We start from the raw sequence: 13,065 nt of genomic DNA on the forward strand, positions 1-13,065 counted from the left end.
ATGTAGCAATAGGTAAGTACTCAAAGAGAGGTTCTGCTTAACATTAGCATCTGTATCACCAGGCAGAATATTAGAACTGCAGATTATCAGGCCTGACTTAGTGAATCAGGATCTATATTTTAATAAGATTTCTAAGTTATCAGTAGGCATATGCAAATTTGAGAATCACTGCTATAGCTTACCTTTGGCCGCCACACACTCTAGTCAAGTTGCAAATTGGGAGTCCCCGATCAAATGTCTGAAATGACCATTCTTTCTTTGTTCTGTTTTAAATGTGCAAGGCACTGGTTCAGGCATTGTGAGCATGAAAACTCTAATGGCCCTCATTATATTTTTACTTGACAGTTACTCTTTTTGGAAGTATTCCTCAGATCCTAAGAGCTACCCTAGAAACTCCTTGAAGGGCAGACCAAGTCTTAAATCACTTTGTAATTCTCAAAGATCCTAATGCAGAACAGTAACTTAAAATTCTTCACTGAATAAATGGAAAAGTGGTTTAAAAAAATAAAACAAAAACAAAGTGCATCACATTGCTAAAAATGGGGGTGGGTGATTTTATATCTACTCTTAATATATTAGACTAAAACAAACAAAATATTACAAGTACTATAAAATTTCTTGGTTTTACTTTTTTCTAGTGAACCTATATGCTTTGTATCTGCATAAAAGTAATTATTCAAACAAGCTGTACTATTTTATTTGGAACAGGCTGTTTGCAGTTTGAACTACATCTATCATGAGCACCAACTACATCCCAGGTATCATACAAGGTATTAAGTTATAGAAATCCATATAATGATCCAGCTGCCCCAGAGTACATAGTGTGCTATGGGAGACAGATTCACAAATACATAATTTCAACATAATACAGAAAGATGCATACAATTTTGTGATTGGCAGGGATTTTAAAGAATTTTCATGTAATTAGTGCTTAGTTCACTACTTGAATCTATAATAAGATGCCAAGTTTAAGAATCTTTAATGAAGGGAACTCCCTGCCTCCTGAGTCAACCCATTATGTTTCTTAATAGCTTGAATTTTGGTGTTGTCTTATATTGGACTACAACCCCAAGTCCCTTCTACTTTTACATTCTAGGCCTGACATCTCAGAAGCAGCACAACCAGCAATACATATCTGATGATAGTCTCTGTCTTCTCAGTAGTTTAAAAGCCTATGAGTGAAGAATGGAATTGAAGCTGTCATATGGAAAGTATGAGGCCAATTATAGAAACAAACTGAACACAAATAAAAAAAACAAATGAAAAAAAATAATTGTCAGGCAATAGTAAATGTCAACAAGATAATTAATTCAACATTGTTATATAACTTTCAACAGCAAGGTTGTGCTAATTCAGACTAACCACACACATTTAGAAATTCAGAACTTCAGACTGGTAAAGACACTTAGTAGAAATGCCTAGGACAATCATGATTCTGATTCACTTCAGCAAGTATGCCATGACATGAAATATAAAAAGCATTTAGGAAAATACTATTAGTTTTTGGTGATAATTTGTTTATAAACGTTTGTATTTCATATTGATTGTACTACCCTCCTATAATGACGATTATACATACATTTTAAATATATTTTAACAGATTCATAATAATTGTCTACATTTAAAAGGAGAAGTGTGACATTTCAGCAGATGGATACAATGTGTAATGATCACTGCTAGAGTTTGGATATGAGGTGTCCCCGAAAAGCTCATATGTGAGACAATGCAAGAAGGCTCAAAGGAGAAATGATTGGGTATGACAGCCTTAACCCAATCAGTGAATTAATCCTATGACAGGATCAAATTAACTGTAACTAAAGGTGGGTAGGGTGTGGCTGGAGGAGCTGGGACACTGGAGGTGTGCCTTTGGGGTACATATTTTGTATCTGGAGAGTGAGTCTCTCTGCTTTCTGACCATCATGTGAGCCGCTTCTCCCTACCATATTCTTCTGCCGTAATATTCTGCCTCACCTTGAGCCCCAAGGAATGGAGCCTACTGTTTATGGATTGAGACCTCTGATACTATGAACCCGCAAATAAACTTTTCCTCTTCTAAAATTGTTCTTGTCGGGTCTGTGAGTCACAGAGGTGAAAAGATTGACTAAAACAAGCATATTAGAAAAATTGGCATTTATCTATCACTTCACACATATATCATATCATCTATAGCTCTTTTGAAATATTTAATTCATTGTCTTTTGAAATATTTAATTCATTGTTGTCATCCTATTGTTCTATAAAACATTAGAATTTGTTCCTCTAATCCAGCTGCACTCTTGTACCCATTAACCATCCTCTTTCCATTCCACCCTCCCTCACACACTTCCTAGGCTCTGATAACCACCATTGTATTTTCTAATTCTTTGAGATCAACTTTTCAGCTTCTTCATGTAAGTGCAAACATGTGACATTTGTCTTTGTGTCCCTGACTTATATCAGTTAACATAATATCTTCCTGTTCCATTGATCCTCCTGCACGTCTTACTTTATTAAAAAAAAAAAAAGTCCCACCTTTACAAACTTTGCAGCAGCTGTGAGACAAGGTAATCTGATGTGACTCTGGACAATCCAAAGTTGGACAGCCTGAACTCTCAACAAGTTTCATGGTCTGGTCCTATTAGACAACAGAAAAGAAACACCTTGAATTTCATAATTAATACTTAACTAAGACGATCACAGATCCAGCACCTCAGAAGGCTCTTTTAACATGCTGGTGAAATTTTCATCCTGAGAACCTCTAAATAGGTCATGGCTCCACTTCAGAAATAATATTAAATATCAACTGGAAAGCCTTCAGAATGGACAAGCAGCTCTAGGAATCATAGCACAGCACACTGCAGCCATGACTTTAATTTGCCAAACGTCTGGGATATTCCTGAATCATTTTGTTAGTTTTATAACACATGTGCAAACCGGATAACAACTGTGGCAAAGATACAGTTTGAATTATATCAGTGGCTTACTCTAAAAAAAAAAAAGCAAATAAAACTGAGCTTCTTAAACACTGTCATTTCAAAGTTTTCTTATAAAGTTTTGTCACACAGATATTGTCACAGATGATTCCAGTAAGGAATGTCAGTGCTCTCTCACAAAACTAAGGAATATGAAGACAGGAATTAATGTTTCTCATAAATGAATTTCCAGTACATTTTCTGGCACATTGTTGGCACTCAAAACTTTTTCTTGAATGAAAGAATACATTGACATAAAATTATAGTTCTAGAAAACAAAACAAATTAAATCCTTCTCAAGGAGAAGCCAAAATAGAAACTACTTTTCTGACCAACTGTAATAGTCCTGCCCTAAAAGCAAACATTTGGCTTCTATACTGTCAATCTCCAATCTCTTAAGAACAAGGATCATTAACAATTGTATTATGCTTACCATTGCATTACTAACTCTTAGAACTTGCAGCCTTGCATTTTAATTATTGCTCAATAGCTTGAAGTTTTCGGTACCATTTCTGTAAGTACTATTTTCATGGAATAAGTGCACATTTCAATATCTGCATTTTCCTGAATTATTTATGCAAAGGACTTTCTCCAAATCCTAGTCTGTTATTAAAAAGGTAGAAGAAGACATGTACATACCATGGAGTCGAATGCTAGTCAGTATTCGCTTTGACAGTAATAAGGGTTCTGGTAATTGTAAACCACAGTGTTGTTCTGTGTTATTATTAAAATCATCCCTATTACATATTTTCAAGGCCACAAACTGATAATAAAAGAACAAACAGGAATTGAAGTTGACAGCCCAGAAAATGGAAGCATAAGAGATCTGTCAATTATCTAAAATTGTAAATACAGGAGCTAAGAGGGTCTGAAGGGGAGGAAAAAACACAAAACAATGGAAATTCTTAATGTCAAGAATTCAGTCAATAATGTCAAAAGCTTATGATGATCTAATAGAGTTGTGCTGTCCAATCAATAGCCATAAGCTACATGTGAGTCTTGAATACTATAACCGTAAAAAACACACAAGATTTTGAAGATGGAATAAGACAAAGGAATATAAAATATTTCATTCATAATTTTTATATTGATTTCATGTTGCAATTATAATGTTTTAGATATGAGTTAAATATAGAAAATTTAGATCAATAAAAATTGTATTTGTGACTTGGATCATATTTCTATTGAACAGCACAGTGTTCTGAGAGTAGAAATGGTGCTTTTATTTGAACAAACAGAAGATAACATTCACTTAATATTTATTGAGCACCTGTTACATTTTGGATATGAGAAGCCCCAAAAGTTCCAGTTAATACAGGGATATTCAGAGGTAAAGTGATTAGATTATGATAGTTATGATCTAATTGAGTCACTCTAGTTTGAATGGACTGATGGGTGGGGCATGCTAGAGAAGGTGGCATTGGGGACTGCCCTGGAGAAGTTGTTCTTCCTCAGCCCATTAATTCCTTCCCCCTTCCTTCCTGTCCCCCGCCTCTCCTTCTTCCCCTCCCTACTTTCACTTTTCTTCCTGGTTGCCACATTCTGGATTGTTTTCCTCTGCCATACCCTTCTACCATGGTGTTCTGCCTCATTCTCAGGCCCAGTGCAATGGAATTAGTAATCATAGACTGAAGCCCTGAAACTATGAGTCAAAATAAACTTTCCTCTAAGTTGTTCTCAGTGTTTTTGATCACAGTGATGCAAAGCTAACACAGCACCTGCTGTGTTGCCTATATATGGACAACTAAAAATCAAGTAAATTTATAGCACATTTAAAATCAAATAAGCACCTCTCTGAGGAAATTTCTATACCACAATTATCACTATTATACAATATATTCTGGTCAAATGAAAAGATTTACACACACACATTGAAGAAGAAAAATTTCAAATGCTCTCAAGATTCTTAAATTTAGAACTGATGTTTAAAAGTTAGAGATTACCATTAAAAAGCAGCTGACAAAAGTTTTCTACCTCCTTGAAGTAACTACTTCTCTGATTCTCTTTCTCATTTTGGAGTTACTAGATCTCACTCTAAGTTTTCCAATTCTTATATCTATAGTGGGATGGACTCACTCCACTTGAAACAGCATTAGTGTAGAGATGCTGATAGAGAAAATTCCATCTTGAAATACAGACTTAGTAATTCATTTTAATGTTTCTATGCCTCAGTTCTGTTATCTTTAAGATGTAACCAACATCATAGGAAAGCCGATTTAAAACCAAAAGAAGCAGCTTTAGTGCTTTATAATGGACATGAAGAAACCACAGCTTTCATGTTCTAGAAATGAAATCTGTCACAGTTCTGCTTCTTCACATCTCTTCCTTTTCTATCTCAAAAGATTTTCAAATTAAGATGCATAAAGTGGATCTTCATTCAGGTTTGATTTATCCTGACAAAATTTTTAGGATTTTCCTTCTTTCAACTCTTAATAATCATATAGGTGATCACAGTGTATCAGAGGTGCCAGAAAAGAAAATCATTTATTTTATTCCCTACATAATCTCTACATGCTAAATCATCTCCCAAATCCATGTACAAGAAGAAAATTAAAGAATGAATGTAATGTAACCCTAAAGCAGATACCTCATTTGTAGGTAGTTTTCTTCTGACTGAAAATGACTTGAGATATAATATTTTGTTCAAGAAATATAACATTGTAGTTTATAAAAAGCATATATGAAAAGTCAACAATATTAAGTCCAAATAAGACTCTGAAAAAGGAATGGCATAAAGCAGACCCACAGCCAATTACTTGCCCGATATATGATGGCTCACACTTAGGGTCACAACAAATCACTGGCAACACTACATGAGAAAGGTTCATTTTTTTTATATTTAGCTTTAAGATAGTAGGTCAAGGAACAAAGTTCAAGAGAAATACATTGGCTTCAAAAACATATTTCAAGAGACCAAAACAAAAAAAATTGTAGGAAATTCCCCTTTACATAATTTTAACTACTCCTATCAGGACATTAACATCAATATCAATCTCATGTCCTTATAACAGTTAAATTTTTTAGGTACCTTCATGTTTTGTTTTTAATTGAATTGAGTGATATTTCTTACCTGAGTGAAAATCCCAACAGACAGAAAACTACATTTTCCTCACAACAAAAAATAAGGACTTGATTTGCATTTGTAAAATATAAGACAACTTCATAAAGCCTTAATTTAGCAGAATAGTATTTTTATTTATTGTGAAGAATATTTATAACTAGTAATATATATTTTAAAAAGACAATGGGAATGACTTTATTTGAAAAAACAATAATCCCAGTGGCTCAGGAGGCTGAGGCAAGCGGATCACAAGTTCAAAGACAGCCTCAAAAATTTAGCGAGGTCCTAAACAACTTAGCAAGCCCCTGTCTCAAAATAAAAAAAAATATATATAAAGAGTTTGGGATGTGGCTCAGTGTTTAAGTAACTCTGGGTTCAATCTCTGGTACCAAAAATAAATATAATTGATATTTTGAATTTTCTTTTTACACTATAATTTGAAGATAGTATACTATGGTTTGGATGTAGAATGTCTCCCAAAAGCTCATATGTTGAAGTCTGATCCCTCATGAAGCAAGGTTCAGAGTTAGGGCTTTTAGGTAATGATTAGATCATAAGGAGTCTAAACTTCATCAGTAGATTAACCCATTGAAAGCTAAATGGACTACCGGGAGGTGGGACCTAGGTGGAAGAAGTAGGTCTCTGGGAACATGCCCTGGAAGGGTTGTCTTATCACCAGTCCATTCTTTCTGCTTCCTGGCTGTCATAAGTTGAGCAGATTTCCCTTGCCATAGCATCCTGCCATGATGGTCTGCCTCATCTCAGACCCAAAGAAATGGAGCTAACCAACTAGAATCCTCTGAAACCATGAGCCAAAATAAGTCTTTCCTCATCTAAGCTGTTCTTGTCAGATATTTTGGTCACAATAATGAGAAGTTGACTAACACATGTTATTATAAGGGTGAACTTTTAAAGAAACACTATATTATATAATTGAAATAATTCTGAAAGACTAATGGATCTCCTTACCTTACACTCATAGAGAACACACACTCCAGAAGAGGAATAGACTGTATTTCGTTCTCCTTCAAAGTAGGTTCTTCCTTGAAACTGGCATATTGCTTTGGAATAAAAAAATACATATATTGATGTTTTATTAGGAAAAATAGCTTCAAGGTACTCAAATCATTTTGCAATAGTATTTCATGTGTTCTCACATCTTTCTAGATATTTTAATGACTATAAACCTAAATCCAGTCTACCATAAGGTATATGTAAATGTAAATTAGCATCTTGCTAATTGAGAGAGTAAAATAAGGTACAAAAAAAAGTAATAGCGGGCTGGGATTGTGGCTCAGTGGTAGAGTGATTGCCTAGCATGCTTGAAGCACTGAGTTTGATCCTTAGCACCACATAAATAAATGTAAAATAAAGATATCATGTGCACTTAAAGCTAAAAAATAAAAAATAAATATTTTTTTAAAAAGTGATAGCAAGTTAGAATAAGACTCTGAAAAAGAAATGTCAAAAGTCAGACTTACAGACAATTATTGCCTGAAAGATGATGCCCTACTTATAACATATTAGGCAGCACTTAGTTTGGCAACAAATCACTGGCAACACAATATGAAGAAGGTTCATTTTTATACATACTTTCAGACTTTTAAAACAGAAAATTAGAAAGAAGCTATTTTAATTTTAGCAAATGAAAGCTTTATATTTTACAATTTATTATTATTATTCATGTGTAAATATGAGTTGACATGAGGATGCTGAGATGATTTAATCTGGGCCTGCCTTGTTTACAACCAATGGTATAGATATTTAAAACACAACATCAGTGGGAAAACATGTTTTAATAAAAGTGCATAAAGCATCAAATAATTTCTTTCTTAAACTTGCAAAATTTTTACAATTCATGGAAACATTTATTTACCCAACAAAAACTGTTTGCTTATTTTGAAGGGAGTATTTCACACTACCCATATCGATTCACTTAAACAAAGGAAAGGTTTACCTTGAGGTTAATGAAGCCTAATCTTCAGGATCTTTCTCTGCCTTAGGCCCCTTCTAAGATTCAAAACTGACTTTCACTTTTATAATTTTGTATTATTTTCTTTGAAGGGTGCACAATGTTGTATATGTTTCAGTTCTTAATAACATCTAGATCTACCCTAAGATAATTACTTCAAGGAAGTGATTATCTGATCAGCCCAAGATAATTACTTCTTTGGAAGTGATCATCTGATGCAAACAGATTCTGACCCTTTCTTCCCCATGTTTATTAAAGGCAACTTTTTATTTCAGTCATATAGATTTTACGAAATGAATATGTGCATTTCCATTTAATTCCATTACATAAATTAGAAGTAATTCTTTCACTCTTTGGAATTTATATTACCCAATTTTCCTTAAAAGCATCAACTTACCAATAATAATTGCCAACATAGAAACTAGCCACATTTTTATTACTTTCAATATATTATTGTACAATGCTAATACCCACAGTAGAACCCAACTTTCATCTTCACTGAAAGAATAACTGATTATTTAAAGCTACACATTAAAATATTGGAAACCATGCATATATTTTAAAGATCCAGCCTTCAACTGATTTTGTTATTCAGATTTTATTAAGAAATTTGACTACATAATATATACCTACCAACCAATTGATTTTAAACTTTTTGGAGCTTGCTGGAAAAGAATACAACTTGTTTGCCTAAATTACATTACTTAAAGGCTGACTGAAATTTGCTCACTCATGAATATTCAAAAGAAAACTACAGATATGTCAGTTGCATATTATCTATAATATCATGCATTAAAATAACATGTGCATTTACTTAATAAACTCAATTGATTGCAAAGTATATCTCTTCAATGTGTAATTTAGAATATGCTCTTTTCTTATGAAACCCAGTAAACTCAAAATATCAAGTTCTGACATTCCATGTTTAATTAGACTTAATAAGTACTGAATTTTATAAGATAATGAGAATAAATAAAACCTTTCTTATTTCTATTCAGCACCTGCCACTCAAAGGTTTCTAAGCCTATTAAATGACTTGATAACTGCAACCTATTCAAGTCCAAGGATATGTAGAAGATAAAAATTATTGCTCTAAGTCTTTCTTACTCAAAGGGGGGGGGGGAATCAGTACAAAATACAAGGAAAATTCTCCTTATACAAAGCCTATGATAATTTAATATTCATTCAGAGCAGATGGATCTTCTGTTCTAAACTCTTAATTCAAAATATGCATCTTGTGAGACAATAGGGCACCAAATGGAGATTGGTAGAGAGGGAGAAAGCACAAAAATAAATGAGATCATTAGTTTTTTTCCCTTTCAAGCAATGTACATAAATGGTGAACCTGGCTTAGGTAAACCCAAAATGAGTACATTTCGTCTCATTTATTTTTTTGATCAGTTGCTGTGATTCTCCGTAATACTAAGGTTTACATGGGATATTCAGTAATGACAGTAGGGTATGTTTTCCCTAGGCTTTATGTGAAGAGAATGAGAAAAGCTGTAATGAGTTCTGAAAACACTGCAAGAAATAATGAAAACACCATTAGAATGGTTGTGGGACTTTTCAAAAAGAAAAATGAGAGAGCAATAGTCATATTACTCTATTCATACATTTAACAAATATGGACTGAACTCCACCTACATGCAGATATTCTACTATGTACTGGTGTTCTGAAATTAATAAGACATATTTGCATCCTCACTATTTAATAGGGCAGACAGACTCACCATCAACTAATTTCAATAAAAGCCAAACTGAAATTCTATTGAAGAATCCATAAGGTCCAGAGGAGCATAGGAAAATGTGTGGTGAACTTCTGGGAACAGTTGGATCAAGGTTAAGAAAACAAACAAAGGCTGATCAAGGACCCTAACTCTGGTAACAACAGGAAGTTGTTGGCACACTAGGGCTAAGGAACAGGAGGAAGAAATGGTTTTACTGGAGTCCAATGTGAGCCACAGTTACAGAGGAGAGGCTGCCTAGGGAGAGCTGTAATCATGACAGCACAGCTACTGGCAGAGACTCAAACTGTGCAAAGAAAGAACAGGGAAGAAAAATGAAAGCCCCTCTCTCCTGCCTTTCAATTTCCTGCCAGTGCCTCCCATTGGCAAAACCTACACAAAACTTCCTGCCTATCAAGGAAACTAGAGAGATGCAGTCTGCAGAAGTCAAGTTCCTGGAGTACAAAACAGGAGAGAATGAAACTGAGAGCATGGTGTGCACTGGAAGAATAACTCACTATAGGTTGTTAATAGGTCTCCTTTACAAGAATACATTGTTGAGAAGGTCTAAAAGAGAGTAGAACACAGAACAAACAAGTTTTGCAGAGAAAAAAAGAGACAGATTTTTAAAAGATAAGTCTACTTCAAGGAAAACCCGAGCAGCTTATCAAAATAAGGCCCACGGGCAGTCACAGGGTAAAATTAGGAAACTATGCCCTGGAAGATCAAGTGTCTAAACACAGGAAGGCAAGAAGACCAGCTCTATATCCTGATTTCAACCAAGGTCTGCCCATGTAGGTATCAGAGTCAAAGTTTTAGAGAAAAGAACAATCACTGAGGCTATCACAATAAATATGGAACTACCTCTAGAATTCCCCAAACAAACAAACAAACAAAAAAACCCTGCCTGCTTATTTTTCTAATAGAGTATAAGTAAAAGAAGTCACTTCCTAACAATATAGAAATGGAATAATTATTTTTACTGTATTGAATTCTTCTGTAAAAAATATTGCATTCATATGTTTATAATTTCACAATTTTGTTGTATGTCCATAAGTGTGCATGTGTGTGTGTATGTACGTATGTATGTATGTGTGTGTGTGTGTGTGTATATACACACACACATTTTATATATATATATATATAATGATATATATATATATATATATATATATAAAACATTAAGTTCCTGTGACATACTCCAGATTCCTATTACTTCAAACTATTTACCAGCTTAAAACAGAATTTAATCAATTAGCTCATATTTTCAAAAACCTATATAGAGTGATTGATTGAATAAATTACTTATATTTTATTAGATGGAGAAGCTTTATATATTTTAAGGTATGAAGTTTCAGGGAGATGTATGTTAATCCATTCTAACAGGCTTTTTACTTTGCAGACTAATAAACTAGACTCCTATAAAATCAGACAAATCCACTACATAACTCTTCAGTTATTACTTTTAACCAATGTCAAATGCTTATTTATTGTGACTGGTAGATGCTGTTGTTTGCATAACTCCAGGGGAAACTATTTACATCATGGTCTATGTGAATTATTTCACCCAGAGCTTTCCAATGCACAGCCTGTTCAAGCATTAAGTGAGGACATTCATAAGGACTTGGGGAAATTTAATAGGATAATATAATAATTAGTGTAAATGTTTTACCAAAGTTAAGTTAAACACTGAAAATTGCATAGTTACTAATACCATAATTATATTGGAGTCAGCAGAAACTACTAATATGAATTCTTTTCACTTTGTTTTTCCCCATTTAAAAGTATAATACAATTAAGAGCCAATTGAAAGGCATGAGATGGTATGGATACAGTTTGAAAGCCATCAGTTGTGAAAAGTAATTTATAACACAGATTAAGAAACACAGATTCAGGCAGACTGAAATTCAAACAAAAAATCTCAAACTCTCAAGGTTTGTTCAATTATTTTGGGTAAATTCTTACCAGATTCTTGTTTGATGAAAATTAAAATAAGTTAAGAAATCTTCTTTAAACCTCACTTTTTCCTTTACCTCTGGTCCCATCTTTGGATTGTGCATCTTATGATAAAAGCAAATGAAAGAAACAAAACTGAAAATTCTAAACTATACATTAAAATCCTAATTTACTGGTCATCACTGCAGAGCTAACAACTACAATTTCCTCTAATGAGATTTAAATCAACTTCTATAATCCTGTGTAGAAAGAATTATCCAAATTTCTCTCAAAATATTTTAGAATATATAAGCAACAGAGCATATCATATTTCACTGCTAAAATTTTCATCTTTCAATCCACATTTAGGTTTTCCTTTTTATTAGTAGATCAAATATGGATGCATCTACTTCAAATTTCCCAACTGGTATCAACACCTTTAAAAGTGATCCAACACGTAATTAAAAATTATAGATACCAAAAAGAAAGCCAGCAAAGTCACTTCAGTAAGACTTACAGTTTCTTTAAAATTCTTTTTGAAAACACCAAGTATCAGTGATCTTTGGATTAATTAAGTTGTCTGTTAAGGTCAGAGTTTTATATGTTTTTTGAAATCTGCATTGCCTTTAAGAGAGTTCTTTCAAATTCCATGTATAATAGCAGGTTTTTTTTTTTTGAGCTTACATGACAGTTATTTATAGGTGATATACAAATGGAAATCTATGGACAGGAAATATCTCATTAACTATAATTATGTACATTTCTTTTATTGTAGTTTTTAAAAAATAATGTGCAATAAATGCATGCATGAGGCAAACTGAAATTCAAACAAAAGAATCTCAAAAGTTTTTCAATATTCTTATAGGACTCTGATCAGCTATGCTGCATTTATCTATCCCAGAATTTTTTCTTTGTAATCTGGACTCATTTGGAGTCAGTTCTTAACACCTTCTTTTTTCTAGCTAGTTGTATGCATTTTTAACTTCCCCATCTGAGGACAGGGCCAATGTTCTGTTTATCTTTAGAATGACTCAGCACCTATCACTGGTCCTGCATAATAAACCCTCAAGGATTATTCAATTATTTTTGGTAAGTTCTCACCCAGATTCCTGTTCAATGAAAAATTAAAATAAGTTTAAAATTCCTTTTTAAACCTCACTTTTCCCTTACATCTGGCCTCATCTTTGGATTTTGCATTTTATGAGAAAGGTTCTACTGGATCTCACACAAAGATTCTGCCCTTTCTATAAAATGATCAAAAAACTGAAATAGGAGCAGGTTAAGAAAATAGCTGGTTAGTGTCATAGTACTAGCTTATTAATATAAATAATACAAGTTAACATGCTCGAAGGAAGTCTGCTTGGACAATTTGATGACAAAACATTTTCCTTCCCCTCAGTAACACCAATTTTTGTGAGTGAA

The 13,065-nt window shown here is 33.4% G+C and overlaps 1 protein-coding gene across 4 annotated transcripts in view; it reads right to left on the reverse strand.

Annotated features, from left to right (window-relative positions):
- The window catches only part of Nell2 (neural EGFL like 2), a 360,984-nt gene that overhangs the window by 193,003 nt on the left and 154,916 nt on the right, over positions 1-13,065 (reverse strand). For all 4 annotated transcript variants that reach the window (XM_048802576.1, XM_015493239.2, XM_048802578.1 and 1 more), the window contains 2 exons: positions 6,982-7,073; positions 2,512-2,614 (listed from right to left, as the gene is read on the reverse strand). In XM_048802576.1, coding sequence (XP_048658533.1) covers positions 2,512-2,614; positions 6,982-7,073 — 195 coding nt within the window. The remainder of the gene's footprint in view (positions 1-2,511; positions 2,615-6,981; positions 7,074-13,065) is intronic.

The sequence above is a fragment of the Marmota marmota genome, unplaced genomic scaffold (genome assembly GCF_001458135.2).
Source record: "Marmota marmota marmota unplaced genomic scaffold, marMar, whole genome shotgun sequence".
In the NCBI taxonomy this organism is placed as follows: Eukaryota; Metazoa; Chordata; class Mammalia; order Rodentia; family Sciuridae; genus Marmota; species Marmota marmota.